Here is a 26781-nt window from a genome sequence, read left to right as displayed (position 1 = left end):
AGTCAGAAGGCCGAAGCTGAAGGACACGTCTCATGTGGGATGTGAGCAGCAGCTGCATTCCTTCCACTGTATGAAGAGCCTTCCAATTTTCCCTTCTCACCAGTGAATATTTTACCAACCTGTTTTTCACCTTTCAAGTGTGTGACCTGGCTGCAGACTACTAATTTTTTTTTTTTTTTGGTAGAGGGATTGTTGTTCTTTTATTTTGTGGTTTTCTTTTTCTTTTTCTTTTTGGTTGTTATTGTTGCTTTTGCAGCAGTCCACTTTTAAGAGAGAGAGGAGATGCAAAATCTGTAGACATACCATAGTGATGCTTAAAAATGGATAAGTTTTCTGTTTAGAGTTTACACCAAAGGAAAAAAAGAAAAAGATATATATATATATACTCTAGGTTCATCAAGTGTAGAGCTCTACCAAAAGTAAAATAAAAAGTCACACTCCCACGTTAATGCTTTCAGGTGGATCTGATGTAACTCTTTCAGGTGGAGCTGATGAAGTGAATAGGCGGCAGAAAGGAAATATTTTAAGTGATTTGCTAAGTGCCAAGAGTTGGGGTGGGGGTGTGTGACATGGGTGAGCAGAGCTTTCTCAAGCTACTGAGCCTTGTTCTGTGTCTTCTGTACTACCCCAGTTGTTATTAGGAATGCAGCTATAGCCTAATTCCACCCAAGCTACATGGCCACCTGTGCTCCTCTGGCAGACAATTCCATCGTGAAGCGCTGAGTCTATAAACCACAGGGCCACAGAGCCATTCTTCCCCATCTCCCATCTTCCAGCTGCAGGCTTGATTTAAGCTGCTATTTTGAAGAAAGTACCCTTTGATCACATGAGCTTATGAAAAAAAATTATGGAGGAAGAACAAACACTCAAAGGATATACTGTGATATTTTAGATAGGAAATCAATAGGTAATAAAAAGAAAATATCCCTAAGGGGTAGTAGTACAAACTGAGATTGGTAGACCAGAGTGGAAGAGACCATTGTCTGGAAGTGGAATTGTTCCATTCAATGGATAATCGCGAAGCAAGTTTAGTGCCCAAAGAAATACAGTTCCTCCCTAGCGAGCAGAAAGCTTGTGCGCTCCGTGTGATACAGGAAGTTGTTCAGCTGGGTATTAAGGGCACATAAATTACTTGCATCATGCAAGAGAGACAGAAAAAGAAAAGAAATTGTGAAACTGAGTTCAAGGCCTAGAAGAGTTAAATTCATAACCTAATTATGGTATTTATGATATATTATTATTGTCTTAGCAGCCTCATCCTTATGGTCATTTTTGCCATGTGAAATCCTTACAAAAGTACACTTATTCCATAAGGTATTGTCAGCTGTGACAGGAACAGTATTGAAACTCCTCAACTGTTAGTAATATCTGAATATCCAGAATCCCTTTGAGTATTGGGTTGTAGATGACTAATAATTTCCATATCAGTAGAATCCACTGTGTTCACCTGGCTTGCAAACAGATAAGCAAGGTGCTTCTAATTATAGCTGTGTAATAATGGGTCATTTTGTGTACATTTTACATGAAGCCACAAACTGTTGCTTCCTTCAAAGGGATGAGCTGAGGCCTACATGTGCAGAGTGGCATGTCATTTGAATGCAACAACAGGTGTCTGAATTTTCTGGGGTGGATTAATCCCTCTAAAGTGAATGAACGGAGCTCTTCACATCTACCACTTTCAAAGTGAACAATGGGAACCTTCCCTTCTTTATAGAATGTCCCAATACATTAATATTTAACATTTCTCAAATAAAAGCTCCCTGGGCTTCTCTTGGCTTCCTGCCTTTGTTTAGCTAAGCTGGCATTCCATCAGCTCAAACCAATTTACCAAATATATTTTGGCTTGAACAGAAACAATTTACAGGGTTCTGAAAGTGCCGTGGAGAACAGTCTCTGCAGTCCCTCAAAAGTGCCTGCTCTATCAAATGTTTCCCTTTCAACCCATATTAGCTAAAGAAACGGGAACCCAACTGATGTTTTTACATTGTTAAATTCTCATCAGTGCAAAAAGTAAGAAATATGCTGATTTCCTCAAGTATCATGCTTAAAGAAATAGCATATGCAAGGAGGACATGCAGTTCAAAATCCAGTTGACAAACAATACGTATTAACCAAAGGCAGCATGGAAGGAACCATACATGATATAATATAAACTGTGTAAATGAACTGAATTCATTCTTTGGGGCTGAGAATGAAGGATTGATTTCTGCTTCTAAGATGCCTCTCTAAGGCAGCACCTCACAGACAAAAATTTGAGCCTCACTGAATGCCTAGGAGTTACCTACTAGCAACTATGAACAGTTTGGCCTAGGGGGAATGTATCTGCCCGTGGAGGGGAAACACAGAGTCCAGGGGGCCTCAGGCAACATGTGATGCTGAGAAAAGGCCTCAGCGGCCAGCTGCCTGTGCCCACGGCTTGGGGAAGTGCTTTCAGAGCAAGCATCCTAAGTGTCCTCCAGCAGAAGCCAGTGGTTCTACCCATCAACTCAACAAGCATCCTGCCCCGGGTCAAGAATGGACAGGACTGCTGGTCACACAGTCCACCACCCGCACTCCCATCTTCACACCCACACTTTTGCAGTTTGCTTTTGAGGAGTCCCTCCTTCTTGGACAGATGCTAACAAGGAAACACTCTTTCTCACGGATGTGAAACTGCACATTACTGGCTGAGCTGGGAAAGACACAATTCCAAGCTAGACATCCATGGCCTAAAGTAGCAACAAAACATGAGAAAGGGGTTATTCGGAGAGAACCACCGCTATGTCTGGAATGAGGATGGAAAGGCACTGGATGTCGACAGATTGCAAGACTGGGGTAACTGGCGTCAGACTGCAAGGCTCCTCGGTGTGCAAATTTCTCCAGCTGTTTTGTGGCATCTCGGGCGTGCGGCCACACCTGCGGCTAGAATACTGCTCTGCCTCTGGTTTTCCTCTGCGGAGGAGGAGCAGCTGCAGCTCCTGAGCACAAGTTGGTGAGACAGAGGGAAGAGCCAGAGGTACACAGAAGGCCTGTGCTTCTAGAAGCCCACCTGCTTTGGTCGTCACTTTCAAGAGGTAGCCGTCCAGGTCGATGTGAAACTGCGGCGCGTGGCAGGGCAGCGCGATGCGCGAGCCGTTCCAGCGCACGGTCAGGTGCTGCTGGAGGCTGACGGTGCCGGCGCCCAGCACCAGGTCCACCGACTTGGTCCAGGAGAAGGAGCGGGTCCTGCGCGCATCGTTCTTCACCAGCACCTGAAAGGGCGAGGCAGGGGAGGAGCAGTCTTTTGTCAAAACGTACTGACACGTCCCCTGAAAGTTAAATGTCCGTCCGTCAAAAGTGTTGTAGTGGGGATCTCCGAACACTGTGCAAACGCCAGGCTCTGCGGATGAGTGAGAGACAAAAGCAGGTCATAAACCGAGAGAAGGATTCAAAGAGAAATCAGGGGTCTCTGCAATAAACCTGATAGGGGCACCTGCCAGGTAAAGGGAAGGCCTTAGCAGAGGTGCACTAAGGAAAATCAACTTAAAAGAAAATAAATAAAAAGTTTGGTTGTTCTAAAAGTTTGTACCAAACCTCACAGGACATGTAATACTTCTGGTGCTTTTATACTTAAACGTTATTTATAACACTTCTGAATTCTTAAAGCATTTCTATTTTAGAGACTTGATATGCTTCTATGGTCTTAATGTCAAAGACAGAGAAATGAAACTAGGATAATTTTATAAACAGAACTGGCCTAATTTCATAAACCATATAAACAAGAACAAAAATATAAATAAAAGGCAGCAACATAAATGACAATACACCAAAGCATTGGTATGGTTTCCTTTTAACTGACTCAAAAAATTTGGAAACATGGTATTCTCAGTGTTATTCACGGTCTTAGAAAAGTATTATATTCAACACTCATGTATTTCTAAGGACAGATAAATATAACTGCCAAACAGATATATGTTTAATATTGTTAAGAACCAAACACGGATAAAGTTGATAGTCTCCGTGTATTTTCTAGAAATACAAGGCTCCTATATTTTGATCTGTGTATCAAAATCTAAAGTTGGATAAAGAATCAATTGTAAAACCCATCATTTAGTAAGTTTAAGAAATTCCAATGAATTCATCACTTCAAAATACCACTAATTCAAATACTTATGAGATCCAAGTAAAGTTTTACACTTTAGGGCATTTCAAAGGTTTATACAGAAAACTAAATATCATTTCTTTTTTTAAAACAAAATTTGGCATTGATTTGTTTTCTATATAAAGATATTTTATCTGTTTTTAAGAAGGCATAAACAACCAGGAAATGAGAAATTCATTTAGAGAAATTAGCCCACATGATGAAAGAACTAAAATAAAAAGATCGATTTCCAGAACAGGTCAAGAATATGAAACTATCCTATACAAATAATTGCTCTGAATACGTAACAGAAGAATTAAGCATCAATACAGAGGAAGGATGTGCCAACTGATCTGACATGACCAAGTGGATCCAAGGCAAACATTTGCTTTTAATTTCTAAAGTGTTTGGAGAGTAATGTTGCTTTATGATACATTATGTCATTTCATATGTCAATTTCAGGTGACTCCATATAAATCGTATGTATTGGGAATTTCGTAAATTAATTACTTGTTCTAAGTTAGCTTTCCTTGTCAACATTTAATAGAGACTCACAGAACAGATTGTTTCTGGTGAGTAGGAGAGTTTCAATGAACAAATACTTCAAGGAATATAAAAAAGGCACTACTTGTGGGGAGGAGGGTGGAAGAAAAGGGTGGGAGAGAAAGCTTTGAAAGTTCACCAGCAACATTTTAATTCACCCGCCATTTCGATTCCTTTCTTATCCTTTTTTATGGTGTTCTTTCCTCGTGACTCCAGTTTTACTCAGTTTGTTGCTCCACACTGTACCCTACCCTCACCTTCTTTTTTTTTTTTTTTTTTTTTTTGTGGTACGCGGGCCTCTCACTGTTGTGGCCTCTCCCGTTGCGGAGCACAGGCTCCGGATGCGCAGGCTCAGCAGCCATGGCTCACGGGCCCAGCCGCTCCGCGGCATATGGGATCCTCCCAGACCGGGGCACGAACCCGTATCCCCTGCATCGGCAGGCGGACTCTCAACCACTGCGCCACCAGGGAGGCCCTACCCTCACCTTCTTAATCCTATATCCCCCCAACTAGCGTTGCCACCTATCTCACCACCCCATACTGCATTTTCCAGTCCTTTCTCCATGTGATTACTTCAAAATTGTCCTATCACACATTGCTCTCACATTCTGACAAATGGAATCCTTCCCTGGGATGAAGATGGTGCTTTTTGGTTGACAGGGAGCAAGGCAGTTCTTTGGGACACCTCAAGTGGCATCAGGAGAATTATAGTTCAAAGTTAATGCTACCATGTGCCCCCAAAGGACTAAATGTTAACCTGACCACCAGATGCACCAAATTCAAGAAAAGGGCTTTTTCAGAGTTTTTAATGCCACATACTTGTCAAGAAAACTCAGAACCAATCAATGCTTTTGAGCTCTTGAGCTTGAAATAGATGGACCTCAGCTGGCAAAGGCCAAGGCACAAGTGAAGGAGCTGAAATTATATTCCTGAGAAATCCTCTCTCAGTTGTGAGCAGGCACAGGGCATGAGTACATCTTCTGCCCGGAGTCTGTAGGGAACAACATACAGCTTCTCCAGGTGTTCTGACCCCAACTGCATCAAAATGATAACTAACAGAAACAGTAACAGCTAACATTTACCAAGAATTCACTACATACCCTAGCATTATTCTTCATGCCTACTGATCATGGACACATTGTAAGAAAATGGATATTTAGATTGTCTCCTAACATTAAAAAAATAGCTAAGCACTTGGTAGTAAATCCATAAAATGAACTATTATCTAGTCATTGAAAAAGTCTGTACATAATGTTCATGATTGAAGAAATGCTTATGCCATATTAAGTGAAAAATAGGAAACAAAATTCTATCTATAGGATAATCTTGACTGTGTTAAAATAAATATCCACACACATACCCCAAAACTGTAAACTGAGATTGTTTCTTGGTGGTAGAACCATGAGTGATAATTTTTTTCTTCTGCCTTATGTTTCTGTTTTCATTTTTGTTGTCCCTGTTTTGTTTTTAAGAGTCAAGATGTGGGTACATGTAGATAAGGTCAATTATGTGACAAACCAAATCCTCAAAGAAGCAACAGAAAATATACCGCCTATAGAATGGCCCTGGGGCCCTAGGGAAATCTGAGCTTGCTCATAGCTGGGCAGGAAGCTGTGAGAGACATCCAGGGAGACCAGGCAAGGGAAATCATGTGTGAGCAGGTCTGTCCAGAAAGAGATTTTTCAAGAGGCCATAACTTGTGGAAGAGAAGGGTCTGGAGATCAGGATGATTTTTCTGTATAAGGGCAATATAGAAGAAGCCAACAAAATTTCATGATGAGGAAGATGCCTGAGAATTATGTGTTGCATTTGGGACATTTGTATCACAAACTAATATAATTTTGAAACCTTGGTCCTTTTTCTTGGCACCTCAAGGTCCCCATGCCAGATCCTCAAGGTCTCCATGCAGGAGCAGCGAACACATGCACAGAGAATGACGCAAAGTGAGAATCTCAGGGTTAAAAAACCTGCCTCGCTGAAAAGGAAAAAAAACTATAGAAACACTTAGGGGACAAAAATGAACACTGTATCCTCATATAATTTTTGTTCAGCAGACCCAGTGAAATGAGTCACAGTCCAAGATGTTCTGATGTCCGGTCACACTCTTCTGGAAAGGCTGGAGTGGCAGTTAGAGCTAAATAAACAGACCCTTCCATAACTATCCTTGCCTGAATATGTTTAAGTCAGAGGATGGAGAGAAAAAGCCAGTTTACAAGCAGTGGTATGTGTTTTCATAGTCTTTTAAGTCAAATTATCAGACGTCATTTTTGTTTTGGTTTGTTTTCAGTAATATGTATACAATGTCTAGGAACTGGAAAAAAAAAGAGTAGAATATTAAGAATGTTTTTTTCTCTTAGGTAATTAAATTACGTGTGACATTTATTTTCCTCTTTCTTGTTTATGTGTATATACATTATTATTTACATTTACATTTTATTATTTACAATCGCTATGTATACTCTTGGAATAAGGACATTTGTTTTTAAAAATTAAAAATACTGGATTAAAACATATCTCTTTGATGTTACCTACTTTAATATAACAGCTATGAGAATTAAGAGAGTCGGGCTGCTTCTGAAAACAAAATTCCAACGTTTTTCTCTTAACCTCATCAGGTACATTTATTTCTCCCATGGGTATATTTACTCTAATAAGATGCCTTCCTTCTGAGAACAGTGATTATTCTCAAAATATCCATCAGCGAAAATTAAGGGAAAATTATACAACCTCATGTCATAAAAAATAAAAGAAACTGAGAAGACTCTAACCCCCTTCCCCCAAAACACAACAAAACAAAAACAGAAAAGCATAAGAATAAAAAAAGTATCATTCACGGTTCCGCCAACAAGAAATAATCACTGTTTACCATTTTGGGGTGTGTGTGTGTGTGTATGTGTGTGTCTGTGTCTGTGTTTGTGTACATTTTAACATAGTTAAGATTATCCTGTACATGAAATTGTATTTCCTCTTCACTTAATGTAAGATTTCCCCAGTTACTAAAGTCACTTTGAAAACACAGAAAATGACTTTCATCCTCAGTCCATTATTCTCTGCAAAGAGAATACCACACCACCACACAGATCAGTACCTTTCCAGAGTAGTTTTCTAACCATGAGGAAGGTCTATCAAATGAAAAACATGGCTTTAAACTTTCCTCAACATAAACTGCAGTAAAACAGGCCCTGTGGGACCCCAGCACCACTGGGTCATGCAGGGGCTCCTGGGAATCCCAGGTGGGTAAGAGCCGCAATAATGGTAAGTTTGGGTCAAGAACCAGGAAAGGCTGGGGTTAGAAACACTGCCCTGAACACAAGCCCTTATGCTGTTTGTCTAGGCTCCTCCCGACATGATGTAAGCCTCCAATATAAACAGGCTGTGTGTGACCCAGCAGGAACTGAACTTCCCCACACAGGAGGCTCTGGCCTCTCTCAGAGGTGTCCCTGACAGCTGCTGCCCCCAGGGGACCTCAAAGCCAACAGAAGCTCCACCAAGGGGCACCTGGATTCCTTTCAGATTTTACATCCTTGGCTTCTTAAATCAAAACTTAATCTGACTTGACTGTGTGAATGTGGGGTTAGGTCATAGCGGGGTTTTTTCCACCCATCCCTAACCCATGAGACAGACTTACAAATCTACAAATAAAAAGTTGATTTTTTAAAAAAGTTGAGTAGGCACCTGAAACTAACATTAAAAAAAAAAAAAGGTTTGGTAGGGATACTGTTAAGAATGTAAATTTCTTTTCACATAACTTCCATAACCTCATATCCTCACCAACTTCAAACAGAAGAGAACAGGGAGCATCCTTACCTTCGAAATCTAATTTGAACTAAATTTAAACCTAAAGCCGAGGCTGACATCCTATTACAGCCTCCCCAGCTGAGCCCAGGGCTTCCCCACCTCTCATCTTGGTTGGTGCAGTGGCCTGTGCCTGCCCCACACCTCAGTTCACAGCACTGGAGTTCATCAGCTCCTGGCTCACATGCCAACCTTCCCCACGCCTCAGCCAAAGTCACTTCTCTTTCCTGTAAGTCCCCAAAGCAAAACTGACCACACAGCTCATCTTTTCTGGGACTTTTCTTAAATTCAAATACTCTATCTTACAGTCACACTATGTTTTTTAGTTTGAAGGTTAAAAGGTTAAAGGTTAAAAATATGGTCATCAAACCCACAGAACGCTTACGATAAATCACTTTCCACCCAACTACAGCTTTTAGTTGTAATGTATCCTTAACTCCTAAAACAGGCCTTAAACTCCTTACATGTAAATTTTGTGTATACTTCTCAGTGCGTGGCACACTGGCTTGGATATTGGAGGATCTACATTTGTATATATGATAAACGGATTCATCTGTGCATTACTCATAGCAATGCCTGGTATAATACATATTAGGTATCAAATATTTGTTAAATGAATGGGTTAATTAATTAAAGAATAAATTTCAGTGGAGAAAAATAAACTGCCCACACTGAACTCACTAAAATAGTTAAGTGTAATAAATGGTGTACAGCAGGTAATTCAACAGAATTTTGCTTAATCAAGTAATTAATTGAATAATTAACTAATGCTCTCAGGACAAAGAATTAAGGCTGCAGATGAAATTAAGGTTGCTAACCAGCTGACCCTGAGATGGGGAGATTATCCTGTGTATTTATCTCCAGGCAGGATAAATGTTATCACAAGTGTCCTTATAAATGAAGGAAGAAGGCAGGAAAGTGAGTGTCACACAGTGCTGCAGCATGAGAAGGACTCAACTTGCCATTGCTGGCTTTGAAGATGAAAGAAGGCTTCACATCAAGAAAAATGGGCAGCCTCTAGAAGCTGGACAAGGCATGAAAACGGATTCTCCCCTAGAGCCTCGAGAAGGAATGCAGCCCTGCCAATACTTTGATTTTGACCCATTCAGATCCATTTCAGACTTCTGACCTCCAGAACTTAAGATAATAAATGTGTATTGTTTTTAAGACACTAAGTTTGTAATAATTTGTTACAGCAGCAATAGGAAACTAATAAATCTAGCAAAAGTCAAGGCAGCTTGGTCTGGAGTGACTAGGTTACACCAGGTACCATGCCAGATGTTTTCCATATTTTCATTACCTCCTTTAATCCTCACTACTTCTCTACACGTGGTATATACTATTACCCTAATTTCTTAGCAATGAGTCTGGAGAGGTTTCCTTGTTGCCCATGGTCACCCAGCCAATAGCAGTAAAGACAGAGTCCAACCCAATCTCTGTGGCTTTGAAGCCAGTGCCTCCCACACCATGACTTGAGGTTTCCATTTACACCCTATACCACAGCATCCTACGCAGTCATTGTTGTTAACAAACTGGGATTAGAGAGCTTTTGGGGAATCTGAAGAAATGTATGGACACTCTTCCTTCCAAGTGCACATGAGTATATCCACTCAAATGCAGAGGCTCACAGACACCCTTTCCTAAGACTGATCAGTGACCTCCTAAGAGTTCATGAACTTCAGTTTAACGACACCTATCTAGAAATTAATTAAAAACTATATTACAGGGTTCTCTCATTTAATGTGTTTACATTTCATCTCCCCAACCACATTACAAGCTCCTAAACTCAGGGTCTGTATCAGCCTTTTATCCATGTCCTCCAGGGCACCTTCCAGAATGCTGGAAATTCATTGGGTGTTAATACAAACTTGTTATAGACGATGCATTTTTGCCACTCTATCATCCAAGTCTGACCTTAAAATGTCTGCTCTCTTTAAACTAGAAATTGCTATCTATCAGTAAAGAGAACTTCTTACCTGAGTGCAAAGATGGGTTTCACATCTCTAAATTAACCTATCTTCCAGCTTTAAAGCCACCTTAGAGCTTTGTGAACATTAAGTAAGTTGCTTAGAAGAGAGTCCTGGGTTTGAATCCCAGTCTTGCTACACAATGACTACAAAATCATGTGCACACTACCTGTATAACCTCAGTCTGTTCACCTGTAACATGGGTTGAAGAACAACTACTTTGCAGGGTGGTTATAAAGACAAAGATAGCATTGCAAAAGTGCCAAAAGCATAATAGATGCTTAGAGAGTAGTCATTATTAGTTGTATTATTATAAATGCTATGCAAATCTAGCAAATAGATACCCACTGCCAGCTGAAATAGGGCGGGATAAGACTGTAACATACTTATAAAATGTAAATGTGTTGAAAAGACAATGTGAGTTTAGTTCATCTATAAAAGACATACAAATGTAGATTTGGGGGTAGAATCGAGTAAGCCGCTAGACCAAAAGAAGAATGTTAACAAAGTCGTGGACATGGGAAAGAAGGCAGCTTGCACAAGAATAGCAGGAGACTGATCTGCCCAGAGTGGGTAGTTGCTTCAGGAGATGTTAAGACACCCAAGCCGTCTAAATAAATTGGCCTGAGATTTATTGCCAGCCTGAGAAGTTTAAATGTATTCCAGATAACCAGCATTTCTTAACATGTTTCCTATGAAACATCAATCCTGCCTGTTACTCTGCCAAAATAAGTAGAAATAAAAAAACCTCTGCAGCCCAAATTAGGTTGGGAGGGACTCTACGCTCCATCATCCTCCTGCAAGTCTACCCTGCACACTGGCATAGAAAGGGCTCTGCGAATTCTGCAGTGAGGAAACAAATTTCCGTTTACTTGACCCAGCATTTCCCTAATGTATTTAATAACAGAACCTTGTTTTGAAAATATTACTCATTACTATCCCTCAGCACTAGAGTTTTATAAAACAAACTTTGGGAAATTCTGAGAGAGACCAGTGAAGGAAGCCAGTATTGGTTTCGTGAAAGCCAAGTTTGGGTTCCGACAGTGGTATGCAGAAGGGGCTGACGGAGAAAAGACAGAGTTTAGTTGCAGACAATAGGATGAGGTTCTGGCTGCTGTGGGAATGGGAAAGGAATTATTTATTAGAAAAAAAACGCAAAGAGACAATCAACCAGACCTGATGACTGATTATCAACAAGGGAGAGAAATGCCCAAAGTATGAGAAATAACATTAAGATTCAAAACCTGCACAGCTGGGATAAAGAGGGTGCCAAAATTCAGTCAACAGATAGGGGTTGGAAACAGCCATCAATCTCTCCATCCAACTCCCAACCCAGATAATTTACAGAATCAAAGGTAGCAACTGTTAATCAAATTCAAATACAGTCCTTTGTGAAAGAAGAATGTACTCTCCAAAAAAGTTAGAAGCTGAGACCTACCATATTCATATCTTGTCAAGAAGTCCTATGTTAAGGACCTGGAAGTTTGGACAAATGTGAAACCAAAATGAGAGAGTAACTGCAGATGCAGGCAGGGCTGTGAGCTCACAGGATGAAAAGGTGTAAAGTAAAAGCAGAACAGATGTGTGTACTAAGGAGAGATATGAAAGGGCAGAGCAGAGGAAAGGAGCAATGGCTGGGGGTGGAGAGCATTAACCAAGAAGGGGACTGTGATAAGGAAAAGGATGATACTACTCATAAATATGAATTTCACATCAAAGGGAACCACCGAGTGCAGCTAATGAGTCATATCTCCAAACTCCCAAGGAAGGTTAGAATTCAAGTATTGTAATCCAAAAAGCAGAAGAGGTTAAGTGACCTCAAAAACATAGATAAGGTTTTAAAAGGTGAGCAAATACAACTGCTTTCAAATAGAAGCCCTTAATCATGTACAGAAGAAAGAAATTGGCAAACTTCATATATATTTGGCAGCAAACCTCCAAAATGAATAAAAATGTAGTCAACAAAGAACATATAATAGTGCTTAAAGTTTGGGCTCTGGAGTCACATGGACCAGGCTATGGGCTGACCTCACCTTATTTAATTTCTCAGACCCTCAGATCTCTCATTTGTAAAATGGGTATAACAATAGCTTCCACTGCATGGATCATTGTGAGGATTAAGTGACAGAACGGCATGGAGAGCATTTATCACAATGCCTGACACAGATTTACATTCAATAAATCGCAGCTGGTAATTGGAGCAATTGTAGTGGCAGCAGAGTAGCAATTTTTTGTTGTTTGTATTTTATTCAGAGGAGATGTGACCTCCAGAGATGTATAAATCTGCCTCAGCTTTGCATACAGTAATGCGTAAATTATTATACAGTTTTTCCCACAAAGTATACTTCTCAGAGTTTGGGATTTATATTCTTTGTTTTGTCACTTAGGGGTATTTTAGGTGCACCACTTTTAAGAGGTTTTGGTCACAAGCTTCTTTAAAAACTGGGTATTTGCATCTTCCTTGAAGATTCAAGATGGCAGCCTTGGCTAAATGTGCCAGACGTCTAATAATGAATTTATACATATCCTTATGTATAAAATATATTCTTTCAAAATTAGGCAAGAGAGTAACTTTTAACTGAATGCTTTAATAATGGTATATCTATATGAAGAATACTTTCCCAAGCAAAAATCCAGGGAGGCCATATGATATTACAGAATGAATACTGGAGGAGGTAAAAAAATGCAGGTTTTCATCATAACTCTTCAAGTTAATACTACTGTGAGCCTCAGTTTCCTCACCTAAGAAGTAGGAAGGTTGACCTCATAGTTAAGGTCCATTCATTTACACAATTCCATGATGCTAAAATGATGATGAGCTTGACTGGCAGAGCAATTCTGCTCTTTCTTACTCCCGATGGAATTTATACACAGTGATTTCAAACTTAAAACTATAGGTATTTTATCATTGTAAGTAAGAAATTTGGGGAGATCTTCACTTACTTCTGGAAATACCTCCACCTTGAGCTGCCAGAAGGAAAAAAACATACCTGAAAAAATGAGCGGACATGGAAAAACCGCGCCAGTTTGATTTGTCAGTGAGCACAGAGCACACCAACTGTTCTGGACCTGAGCAGAAAGGTGGAGGTGTCGCCAGGTAGATGAAAGTGTGGGCACTTGAGTCTACCTTTCTCCCTGGGTGGCGCAGAGGGAAACTATCAAATTGGAAACTCTCCCTAAAATCTTTCTCCAATCTCTAATCCCCACCAGCTGTAAAGCCCTTCGGACCTTCTCTTCCCTTCCTAACTGCACCTGGTTGTCAAACCGAACAAAATGACTAAGAAGTCAATGGTAGAAACTCCAGCCCAGGCCCTGGGGCCAGACTTCATTGGAGGAATTTGGGCTCCACTGCCTACCTTGGGCATCATTCTTAACCTCTAAGCCTCAGTTCCCTTAGCTGTAAAATGGAGCTAATAACATTACTTGACCATAAAATGGATGTGAGGATCAAATAAGATCAAAGATAGCCCAGGACAGTGTTTGGGCTGTTTATTAATATAAATAAAAATTAGCTGCTGCTGCTATTACAATTACTGCCATTATTGTTCCATGATGATGACTGTTAACTAAACAGTCAGAACTTACGAAGTTACTGACACCCTGTAGAAACTGACAATACGTGGTGGATAATAACCCCTAATAACCTCAGGCTCCTCCAACTTTGCATCAATTTACAGCCAGAACATTGAAGGTAACAGTATCCCTTAGAACAGAGCAGCATATAAAATGGAAAACAAACTGATTTCCTCACACCCTTCCAATGCCGCTTCTGCCTGCGTGGGGTTTCCCAGCCGCCACGTGTGGTACAGTTGGGTTTTATTTGCCACCCCGTCTGCTGGTTGGGCCTTGGGAGCTGTGACAAACCCACCTCCAGATGCTGGAGGCCAACTTCAGTGGCCACTTAGCTTAACACCTCCTCTTCCCCCTCGGCAGGGCTAAAGTCAACACCACAAATTCTTATCCTACAAGCATCTTGAGCTCCGGTTTCAAATTTCCTTGCTTTCCTGAGTTAAAGACAGACTCTTGGCATTAAGGGACCTGGAGTTGCTTACAGTCTCGGAGGCTCAAACACAGAATTACTAATTTGCGGAACCTCTGTCAGTGGAGATTTCTCATAAAATGGGCCCTAAGGTCACTGTTGCATTAAGTTGTTGCATTCCCCTTCCTACAACCACTCTTTAATTGAAGATCACTGTAGGGATGCTCAGGGACTTTAAAAAAAGTGTGCTAAGACCAGGCAGGGCAATTCCACCATGCCCGTGGTGGGTGCACGCAGCAGGCAGGGCCCCTTTTGGACAGCAGGCACCCCAGTGCTGCACATAGCTGGAAATCTAACCCTTGGGGGTTTTAAAAAGTCACCTGGCAACTGTGAGCCTCCTTGTACCCTGAGTTGCTGAAATCTGATATTTCCTGTTACTTGTGGGACATGTAGTTGAGGTTATTTCAATTAAATGCACATCTGTGCTCAGAATACCCTGCCCTCCTCTGTGTTATGTAATCGTGAACTTTGTTTTGGGGTTGGGATTCTGATGGTGAGGATTGATGTAGCTACAGGCACAGCTTAATGAATCTATAAGACCGGAGCCAGGGCATCAATGTCTGGACTGCCTTTGGTTGCCTCTGGTCTTGTAGATGGTTAAGAGACTAAATTCTTTCTCAAAGTCAATCTCTCTTTCCCTCGCTCTCTCTCTCTACACACACACACACACACACACACACACCCCAACACACACACACACCTCCCTCTTTTATCAGGGAAAACTTTGCCACTAAGTACTATTTCCATGTCTGAAAACAGACATTCGGCCAGCAAAGAATTTATCTGATTCAGGTCTCTGCTGGGTGGCTAGGTCAAGATTCCACCTACTGTTTGCCAACACACAGTAAGATAACATTTCACACAAGCCAAGTGCTATACATACAACAGACAGTGGCCTTCTTGGCCCCCAACTCATGATCCCATCACACTCAGCTCAGGGAAAGCAGGACTCGCTTTAGGCGATAGCTCATACTCTGGCAGGAAACAGCATTGGCACCAAAGCTTTATAAAGTTTGGTTAGCTCACTTCAAATATTTTACTTTAAATAAATCATCTAAACAAAATTTAATTCTTTTCAGTTGGAAAGAGAGAATCTCCCATGTTATTAAAAGACAGTAATCCTTTTCATACTTCCTTCAGGTCTGATTTTAAAAGGACTTTTTTTTTTTGATAGAATAATCATTGGCCTTTCAGACCAACCCAAAGACTACTGTACTATAAGGGACATAACAATGTGGTGCCTCAATTATTGCTTATTACCTACAAAATTATAAATGACTTGCAAAGAGAAGACTAAAAATGTTCTACACGTTTACTTCGAGTTTTCTCTTCACTATTCCTTTCAGAGGTCTGAGAGAGCCCCAAACACTACCAAGACAGATTAAGCCAGTCAATAAAGCAGGTATTCTGTGGGAGTTTAGAAACAGACGATGCAAGGTCACTGTTGGAAACAATGCAACACTCATCTCACTGCAGATAACCAAAGTAAGTTTTAGATTTGAAGCTATGTAATCAGTCCATTTTATCTGTGTACGTATGTACATGTATCTATCTAAGTATTCCTGTCTCCTTCCAAAAGAGGATTGCAAGTAGTTTACACACATACATGCTAAATAATCCAAAACACATAAAGGTAGTAGACATATAAGACAAAGTCAGGAGAAAGTTTATTACTCAAGAACCACATGCTGTCAGAGATGGGGTACAAATTTATTTCTAGCTTCCTAGCAACTAAAGCAAAGATGGTTTAGTTGACTTGAATCGGTCGAGATATAATATGCCTTTACAATTTTTTTCTAGGGCTAGGCAATGAAAATATAGAAATACATTCAATTAAATCCAGAGGCTTCTGCTCTTTTTTTTTTTTTTTTTTTTTTTTGCCACACCGTGCAGCATGTGGGATCTTAGTTCCCCAACCAGGGATCGAACCCGTGTCCCCTGTAGTGAAAGCAAGGAGTTTTAACCACTGGACCACCAGGGAAGTTCCCCTACCCTGTCACTTTTTACATCAGCAAAGGTCAGCCTCAGTTTACCCTCCTGCTTCCTCCTGTGTTAAGAGTCAAGTTACTGTTACTAGTACCACAGGTGTTTATTTCTGGATTCACCTACACTGTTACCCCTGTTTGGAGTACCAATGCTTCTCAACCAAGGGTGATGTTGCTCCCCAGGGGACATTTGGAAATGTCGGGAGATATTGCTGGGATGCTACTGGCATCTAGTGGGTAGAGGCCAGAGATGCTGCTAAACATCACACAATGCACAGGACAGCCTCCACCACAAAGAGTTATCTGGCCAAACTATCAGCAATCCTGAGGTTGAAAACTCTGCAGTAACTAATGGGGTATATATGTGCATGTGTGATCTTGTTTGAATGAGACAGAAATTGGTCGTTTTTCTGGTGTTAGAACACACTAGCCTTAGCTTGGACTTCAACCTTCGTTTGTCTGCTCTAGGAACCCATATACCAGAAGAACTTTCATAATTGACGTAGGAGGAAAAAACGAGCTCTAAGGTTTGTTCTGGATCCTGGGTATAATGACAAAGGAATTTCAAAACAGGAGGTCTTTTGGCCGCAGCTAAAGGACATTGGAATAAGTCTACCTGAATGTGCTATGAAAATCTGGGCATTGCTTAAAAAAACTGGAAGTCATCCCTTCTCATAACTCAATCTGAATAAATAAACCTATACAAATAGAATGTGTTTTACAGCATTGATGGAAGAACTGCTGGAGAGCAAGAGACAGTAAACAGATGGAAAGAACACCAAAGGAAACTGAGACATCACCATCTGATGATATCATCTCGATCTGGACCAAGAACCACATGCCTGGGCTCTTCCCACACTGACCTGCTGGACGCAGGTGCACAGAGTCAGTGATCTCCCTGGTACCCCTCCAGCTGGGTGGCTTCTCCCTTGCCAACTTGCCTCTCTCAGTGACAGAAGTCACAGGCTCATTCACATGCACATTTATATTTACAATACAATGTACAATAAATATTTAATATGACCAGTTACAAACTTGGTTTAGTTTTGTCATGCCCATCCTTCTATTCTTCTTTTCTTTCCTTTTTGTTTTCTAATAAGCCACCAGTATTCTATATTTGGAAAGTCTAGCCCATAGTGGATAAACTAATAATGAAATGTAGCTTTCCTCTCAACGATCTCAATAATCTTCCTTCTTGATTCTTGCAACACGAAGTCAGGTAATTCAAGATTTAGGCTGTTTCTGTACAAGACTGGCCATATGTTTTTATTAAGCTGATAAGCAGTGTTCCTGCCTGACAGCAGTGAGATGGGCAGATGTAACCTGTGTTCATGCAAATCGAAAAGGTCAGCTAGAAAATCTGAGGAGTTCATTAGAAGTTCAGTTGAAGTCTCTGCTTCAACCAGGAGGTACTTTCTAGGGAAATGCAAACATCTTCATCGACATGGATACAGAGGAAAACTTCATCAATTTAGACTCAACTCTGCTCATCCAAAAAGGAATGAAGCTGGAAGCGGCCTCCAAACCATCCCTAAACAAAATTTCCTCAGAGAGTCTCTGGGAAGATGATTAAATGTAATAGTTTATACACATGTTTTAAAATCAACTGGTGTGTTAATCATAGCTAATTCTTCTTTGTGCATAATTCCCAGGCTCTACTAAGTCATACTTGGTTGGCCTCCTTTGAGTTATTTTATGTACTTCCTTACCTTTAAAGAAAAATTCTTTTATTAAATTTATAATTTAATTTTCATTAATTCAGCCAGCACTTTCATCCAGTGTATAGTGTATAATTGTCTAATATCTCTCAGTCTCAAAAACTGGTGAGATATAGATATGTATGTGTATATATATATAGTAATATATGTATATATGGTAATATATACAACGAACCGATGCATCCATTGTCTAAATGGGAACACTTGTTCCCATGTGAAAGCTGCTTTTCAGCTGTCATCAAAGCCCACTTCTCTACGCCTGAATGGCTCAAAAATACCTTCTAATAGACTCCATGGCTTGGTTAATCCTGCTTATCATACTAATTTGACAGTGACATTATGAATACTCCTCCTTTAACAAAACACTTCAGAAAGCTATCTCGAAAGCATATGAACGTGAGGGGACTAAAACAGTGGTTTGCTAATAGATCCGGGCATGCCTACATGTGGGGATGACATTAAATCTGTTGCTATGCTCTCTGCGTGGTGGGTAGTACAGTCCCAGATGGCTTTCGGAATAAGCCACGTTAGAGAGAACCTTCAAGAGCTCAGTTAAAAATAACAGGATGGCCAAACCATTGCCAACCTAATGAACTCTTGTTTTCTCTCTACCAACAGCGACATGGGATGTGCCCAAGTGAAAGGGCAAAACGGTGGGGGTGAAGGAGGAAGAAGCGTAACTGTTTGGCTTCATAATGACAGAAGGAGACTCTCTCCTAGATTATATATAATGTTTGGTTTTACTGGATGTCATTATCTTAGCCGCTAGGACTGCAAATGCTATGAGCAGTTTAAAAGGCACGTGAAGTTATCTGGTCCTTCCTAAAACCTCATCAGACCGTTTGTCTTCTAAATTTCTCAGAGCAACAAATTCCAAAGGAAACATCTACATTTGTCTCAGTTGTGCTTCTGTTCGAGGATTACCATTGACTTAAATTGTCTGTAGGAAGGTGAGATGATCCCATCCTAGACCTACAGAACTAAAATAGGCTGAAAACTTACACCACCGTTTTTCTTGTTGCACTATAAAATGCAAAATAAATATTAATAGCATATTTTTAACAAACTTACTTTCAGTGCAAATAGGACAGCATCCTTTCCTGTTGAGAATTTTACCCTAATCAAGAGAAAAACAAATAAGATTTCAGTGTTAAGAAACAGGGTCTGCTGAGGACAAAACTCTTTTTTAAATCTAATACCAGACAAACCAATGAAATCAGTCCCAGCTGTATTTGAACTCAATGCCCAGATGGTGATGATGGTGGTAAAAATGAAGTTTCAAGTATCAGGTTCTATGGCCAGGCAGAGTCATTCAGAAAGCTTTCCTGTTTTTATCCTCCGAGAAATACAATATCTAAAGGCCTCATTGGTGTGATTTTTCTCACATGGAGCGAAGATGGAGACAGTCTGGATTCCACCTTTTCACTGATACCCAAATCTAGCCCTCTAGAGACCAAGTACACACACACAGAAATGGGAATTGGCTGTCACGCTATCAATCCATGCAAGGCCTTCATTCTGTCTTTGCTTATTGGAAGGGCCCAAAAATAAACAGTAACCCAAGCTTGGGCCTATGCATATGAACAATATCTGTGCTACAGATCAAATTCAGTCTGATTTCTTCTTTCAGAAAGCAGTATGCTATCCCTGTTAAGTCACTATTATGTAGTCAAAGCCAATGAGGCTGAGGGTTTTGAAATCCTGAGTAATTTTCCATTACCTTTCTGGAAATACAGTGTAATCTCCTCTACTGCATTTCTTTCAATTTTTTGCTGATGCTTGACATTTAAAGGAAGAAGCGTATTCTCAGGACCCTTATCAGAAAATGGATCTTTCTTATCTCTGACTCAATGGAATCACAGGGAAAAAGAAATGTGGAAGAAGATTAACATTTAGGAAGCACATGCTATGAAACAAACATCCTACTAGATATTTCCCCTAGGTTATCTAACATCGGGTTAATTGTAAGGATTTTATAAGTTAATATTAAGAACATATTAGGGTTTAATTAATATTATGTTATTATAATCTGTGTTATTAAGATGCACCAGAATTTTATGAGCTGAGCATTTTCCTTCTTATAGATGAAGAAATTGATGTCACGCAACACAAGGGTAGTAGAACCCAAAATCAAACCTAATTTTGTGTGACTTTATGGGCCACCTTCTTTCCACTCCAGATTTTTAAGATGAGAGAGGTCTCATCTTAATCTTTAAGAGAACTTAACATTTATTGGGTATCTGCTATACAGTAGAAAGAATGTTATACGTTCTTCTTACTTTATCTCATTTATGCTTCACAACAACCCTCTAAACATAGATGCCCCTTTCCCATCTTTATAGGAAACTAAGGACACAGACCACAGAGAGGTGGCCCAAGACTTGTGTCAAGGCCACACACTGGTTTACTACCTGTCAATTGCATCAGGAATAGATTTAGGTACTTAAAAACAATCATACTAACCAAAAAAAAAAAAAAAAACCAAGATGCTAGTTGATTATTGAAGAATTAGAACCATGTCTGATTCATTTTTGCATCAGCTAAGCCTTAAAAGGTACATTAAAGGCTATGACAAGTTTGAATGAGACTTAAAACTGGCAGCCCTCCCATGGCTGGGGCACCATGACAATTTTATGGCCAAGACCTCTCTTATCTTTCTATTTGGCACAGAGGTCTCCTTCGGCTTCTCGTGACTGAAAACAGTTGAGGACAAAGCCAAAGGAGGTTGGCTCAGGCTGATGAAATGATAGCACCGGAGGGTGGCATCAGGTACGCTAACGGAACGGAGCAGAGCTGTAGAAACCAAGTCCTCAACAAAGGGTGACTATGATGCCCTACATCTGCACCTCGACAGAAACAGCCAGCTCCCTTCTTCAGGAAGTGAGAATGGGGCTGGTCAGATCACTAAATTAGGCAGGGAATCAATCAAGGGCAAGCTATGAAGCCTGCGCTCCTGAGTTACATGTAACTCGCTGTGGAACTCTGGACCCGCTGCGACCTCATCAGTAAGAAGGGTCTAGTAACAACACCCACCTCAGAGGGGTGGTCTCAGCAACCAAGCAGATTGGTCCTGTGACTACAGAGAAAGTTTCAGTACATATTAACACTGATGAGATGACAGTGTCCTAACGACCTTGTCCCCAGTGGAACCCTCAGTCCTTCTCAAAAAAGGCACTCCTTTGCCCCTGGGGGACTGTCAGGGAGGGAATCCAACCACAGAATTCTTTTTCAACAAGGCACGCATACTTCTGGAAAAAGAGATGTGTAGTAGCCAGGAAGGACAGAGCAGGAATACAGCCTGCTTCTCCAGAAAAATTTTTTTAAATTTCCCCAGGCAATGCAGGGGAGGGGAAGTAAGTGTTTAACAGGATTTCCATGGCAGAACTAAGTTATCTTCCAAAGTGCTTGTGCTGGCCCCTGAGGAGGGAAAGTATGAACCAGAGGAATGGTTGGAAAAATGCCTAGAAACAGAAAGGTAAGGAAGCCCTGAGGCAGGAGCCGGGCACTGCCTGATGGGCTCTGACAAGAGGGGTGGGGCGGGAACAGGCCCGCCTGGAGGGACGGATGCTCCTGGCCCAAATATGGTCCACAAATAAGAGACACTAATGAGATGCTGGTGACTGAAAGAGCGGTGACCTCCCCATGGCAAGAGGACAATGAAAACCATCACGCCTGCAGCACAGCCCTCTGTTTTTGTCTTGTAGAATAAGGAAGCCCATTATTACTAACATGTGCTGCCAGAGTTCATTAGCAGCAAGGGTTCCCCGAGGACGGGCAGAGATGATGTGATCCCATTTTTCCCAATGAATATTTATAAGCAGACCATGCTCAAGTCTCCTTATTGTATTGCCTGGTTTTTTTGTTTTTTGTTTTTTGTTTCTTTTATAGGAGGTTTTCAGTTTTATGTCTGAGGCTTTTTAAAGCAAGACTAATTAGGGTTTTTTTTTTCTTTTTTTTCCGCCCCTTTTATTCAGTTGTGCAATAGCAACAGCTGTTGTTTTTTTGTGCCTCATTTGGCCCTCAAGTAAAAACAGCAACTTTTTGTTTATAATAATAACAGATGTGAATAAAATTAAAAGCCGTCTCTAACAGAGAAGGGAAGACATGTCCTGAATATATGGATGTATTTTTTCATTCACTGGATGGTATTGAATAGGCTTGACATTTTCCCAAAATGCATAAACCTTGAAAGGTTTCAAGTTGCTGAGGTGAATTCAATGAAGTTCATGCTTTGGAAGATAATGGTTGCTTTATTCAGTGCGCTGGAACTGTGGGTTTCTGAAAAGAGATATTTCCATAAGGACGCTATTTCCATTTGGGGCTACAACAGAGGCCAGGGTTAGAGAGGGAAAACTTCAGTAAAGGGGCTGGAGGGTGCTGCTGGGCAGGTGAAACCCCTTGGGAAATTTACTAATAAACAACCACATATTCCTTTGAATGGTTAATGGGAAGAAAACTCTGATTTGAGAAGTGAGAGAGAAAGCAGAAAATGCAAAGGATGGTTATGGTGTTCAACAGAAAACCCAGCAGAAGAAACAAGGGAGCAGATCAAAAAGGAGTTGGAGACATTGAAACAAAGAACTCGGAGAGGTCCGTAAGAAATGGAGCAAGGTAAGAGCTATTGTCTCGCTAGGCTAGAATCTGGGTGGGAACCATAAAAGCAAAGGAGCAAGCTTTGCAAGGGACATGTGGCTGTTTGGGAACTTGGCAATTTTGGAGGCTCTGGATTTTGTGTTCAGAAGATGGTAGGTGACCATGCCACACACAGGATGGTTCTCAAGATGCTCAGGTAGAGAGAAAGTCAGCCTGCACACATACCTGAGGGCAGCTGCTGATGGGAATGCACTGCTTCTTGCGACACTCTGTCTTGCCTTTCACACAAGCACAGATGGTGCAGTTGACAGAGGACCACATCTCTCCATCCTACAGGAGAGAGCACAGGATTCTGCTATCAGCTGGAGGCTGATGGGAGCTAATCCAGCAGGCTGGGATTTGTCTGTCAAGGAAAGCATTTCTTACCCTGAGTGATGGATGCCATCATTAGACTAAATTACTCTGAGGCGTTCATCTACATCTAAGATTGGAGGGGGTGTGTGTGTGTATGTGTGTGTGTGCATTTCCCCTCCAGGATATGAAAAGAATTCTCGTACATCTAACCAAGTCATATTTGCATCTTGCACCTCCTACATTGTTTACTTAGCTTCACCCTGGGAGACAAACAAGAGTTTTCATACATGATGCAACCATAAGGGTCTAATTTTTCCATCTGATAGGACTGAAATGTTTGAGCTGTCCCAGATGCCAGCAGTTAATTGAGATATCCGCAGGTGGTTAGTTCATTCCCAGATGTGACATGGTTCTGGCCCACACAGGGCAAGAACATGCAAAGAACAGAGGCTAGTTCATATGACTCCCATTGCCAGGCGGACACCTGACCAGCAAGCCGTCTGAAAATGTGGAGCCCAGACAGAAAATTCCAAGAGCCATTTGTCCCATGTCCCTGCCTGTCTGATACTCTCCTCCCAAAAAGCTGGGTAGCACTTTGGGACACATTTTCTAGTCCAGAAAGGGCTGTTTGAGGAATTTCTTTGACTCCCTGGATTTATAATTGGCAATTGTCAAATGCCCAGTCACAAAAACCCTGTACCTCTGGAGAACATGCAGGAATGTGCATCCTTGTTTGTGAGAAAAGAGGTTACAGGCAAAGCAAGGATTCCTTTCTGGGCTTATGGATCTAAGCAGCAAATTTTATTAAAAGCAGAAAAACTAGCCCAGATCTTTGATGTTGACTATTTCCCTTTCCCTTCCTTCTCATTTTTTGAAGGTATTTTAAGGACTACCTACTCTCTAGTGCCTTTTATTTCTCTGACTGAGTCTGTCTCCAAGGGCATCTGACTACCACAAATTCTCTGAGTGCACATTTCTAGGACTCTGTAAATTACTTCAGGCCTCGTCTACTTATATGAAGGGACCTTTCTGCGAGGAGCCTGGAAAGCACTTTGCACGCAAAACTGTTATCAGAGTGAGCCTACTGCGTCTGGAGGCTCTGGAGACAGAGGAAGGCTTTGTGTAAAGTGGACACGTGAGTGGCTCTGGAAGCCCGGTGTAACCACAACACACACACACGACGGCCTTCCCTTAGGCATGACACATCAGGGCTTCTTACAGATGCCGTAAGAATCAAGACTCTCCCTCCACCTCTGTAATAGGAAGTCTAGCTAGGTGCAGCAGGCCTGAGGTGCCTCTGTCTCTGACTTGATTCTGAGGGTCTCGATTCTCATGGTATCCTGAGATGCTGCCTTCAGATACAGAGAGACTCCCTCCACCCCTGGGGAAAACAGACTAGATGGGAAGCACTTTGGACAAAGCCAACAATCTTCATCCAGATGTCTAAATGGTGGCTGCACAACTTCCCACCCGGGCTGTTAGAAAACGATGTAAAACATACCTGAGATGGGCAGCAGACAGCCCTTCTAGCTCGGCTGGGGCAGAGCTCTCTCACCTTTACTCACCTGCTTTGCTGGCCACAGACCCTGTGAACATCCTCACCCAAACATCTTCCAAATGAGAAAATCTCTCTTCGAAAAGGTAATTTCAGTGGAAAAGTTCTAAAAGAATCAGGGTCTTGGCAAGGAGCACTGAGCATCTCCGACTGCTGGAGATGCCCCTGGGCATTTGGGCACCCGCAGCTGTACCATCCGGGGGACATCCTCAGCTCAGCCCCAGCCACTGGCCACCACATTTGGAAAGGGCAATAATGTTTTACAGGTTTAATGTATTTTGTAAAGCAAAAGTAAAGCCAAAGAAAAACACGTTTTCAAACAGTTGCTTCTCTGTCCCTGTGTGTCCTTGATTCTAAATACATATGTATATATAATATTGTAATATAAATAAGTACATTTATACACATACACACATGTATATACAAAAGATGGAATACTGCAATCTGCATTTTGTCAGGAGCTTTTTACAACTCAGTATTGTACAACAGTTCCCATGAGCTTGGCTCGTGACATACCCGGAAAATCTTGTTTCCAAACTTGCACACTTTGATGTCTTCCGGGGGCACTCGTAGAAGGCACTCCTCACAACAGGCCTCCTTGCCTTTGCTGCATCCACCAGGGTGGGAGCACTTCTTCTTACACACTACAGTAGAGTCCTGGGGGCCCAAAGGCAAACTGGAAATTAAAAACCATTTCCACCTCTACCGAACACCCTACCTCTCCTTCCTTTAACAACCCACAACTAACTGCTTTAAAACATATCCTGGGGCTTCCCTGGTGGCGCAGTGGTTGAGAGTCCGCCTGCCGATTCTGGGGACATGGGTTCGTGCCCCGGTCCGGGAAGATCCCACATGCCGCGGGGCGGCTGGGCCCGTGAGCCATGGCCGCTGAGCCTGCATGTCCGGAGCCTGTGCTCCGCAACGGGAGAGGCCACAACAGTGAGAGGCCCGCGTACCGCAAAAAAAAAAAAAAAAAACCATATCCTGAAGATACCATATTTTAATTTGTTGCCATAAATCTTTCATTCACTTCAAAATGTTATTTGCTGACTTAGTATCTGGACCAGAAGAAGAAGAAGCTATGTGACATATGCTCCCCACCTTCCAAGGGTTTATTATTTAATGCTCAAGAGACTGATGATTCTGCTAGAGCCAATGTGTGGCAAGAAGCCCTGGGTCACTGCGGGCCAACAAGCTTCCTTCTTTCTTCCTACGCTTTTCCTCTTTTGCAGCCTTCATTAACTGTGCTCCCTCTGTTCTCCTCCATGGCTTTATGACACCTTCTAGAAGTTTAGTGTAAAGGTTTAGCATATCTTTGATCAAAGAGTAAAAATTTAGAGCTCATGTTCCACGTTAAAATGAAATTCCTTACTGTGTTCTATGTTCACAAAGGAACCAAACAAGCAGTTCCAAAGCTGGGACCGGGTTCTAGGGCTCTTCCATAAACTGTGTGACCTTAAATGAGGCCACTTAAACTCTGAGGGTGACCAGGGTAGAATGCCAGTTCATTTATTAAGTGTGTTATCTTGTGCAAATCCATCTCCCTGAGCCTCAGATTCCTCATCTTCAAAATGGAGATGATAATACCTACTTCTCAGGTTTATTGTGCAGTTTAAATGAACTATGTAAAGTACTTAGCACAGTACCTGGCACATAGAAATTATTATAAGTCAACTCATAAATTGGAAAAAAAATCCTTTGTCAAACTGTATGTCTTGATTTCAAGTTTGAAAAACAAGGGCACTCACTAGCTCTCGAATAATGCATACTTCATGGTAGATTTCCCAACTTTCATTAAATACACACCCACACCCACCCATCCCACCCCACACACACAAACACACACACAGTACCCATTAGATCATTGCCTGGCACTGGGTTAAGCAATGAGAATACAGAGATGGATGGATGTGCTCTGTCTTCAAGGAACTCACGAAGAGGAGAGAGAACCATCTGAACAAAGACTGCAGTATAATGTAAACAGAACTAGTAAAGGTGTAGGGGTAGTAGAGAAGATGGAACAATTACCAGTCTAGGTGGGTTGGGAAAGCCTCACCAAAGGAGGTGACACCTGAGATAGGCTGCTGTGGATGAAGAGGAGTTTGCTAATAAAATTTAAAGAAGATGAGGACA

At 41.4% G+C, this 26781-nt stretch overlaps 1 protein-coding gene across 2 annotated transcripts in view; it reads right to left on the bottom strand.

The window, feature by feature from the left end:
- Window positions 1–26781, bottom strand: part of BMPER (BMP binding endothelial regulator) — a gene marked incomplete at both ends in the record, with an annotated part of 250484 nt that overhangs the window by 76233 nt on the left and 147470 nt on the right. Inside the window, 4 exons of one of the 2 annotated variants that reach the window (XM_079711187.1) lie at window positions 3029–3358; window positions 19218–19263; window positions 22965–23069; window positions 25165–25305. In XM_079711187.1, the coding sequence (XP_079567313.1) occupies window positions 3029–3358; window positions 19218–19263; window positions 22965–23069; window positions 25165–25305 (622 nt within the window). The remainder of the gene's footprint in view (window positions 1–3028; window positions 3359–19217; window positions 19264–22964; window positions 23070–25164; window positions 25306–26781) is intronic. The other variant, XM_079711188.1, reaches the window with a different exon arrangement.

This window comes from Hyperoodon ampullatus (assembly GCF_949752795.1).
Source record: "Hyperoodon ampullatus genome assembly, chromosome: 9".
Taxonomy (NCBI): domain Eukaryota; kingdom Metazoa; phylum Chordata; class Mammalia; order Artiodactyla; family Ziphiidae; genus Hyperoodon; species Hyperoodon ampullatus.
Note: the sequence above shows the minus strand (reverse complement) of the source record. Positions and strands in the feature narration are given on the sequence as shown.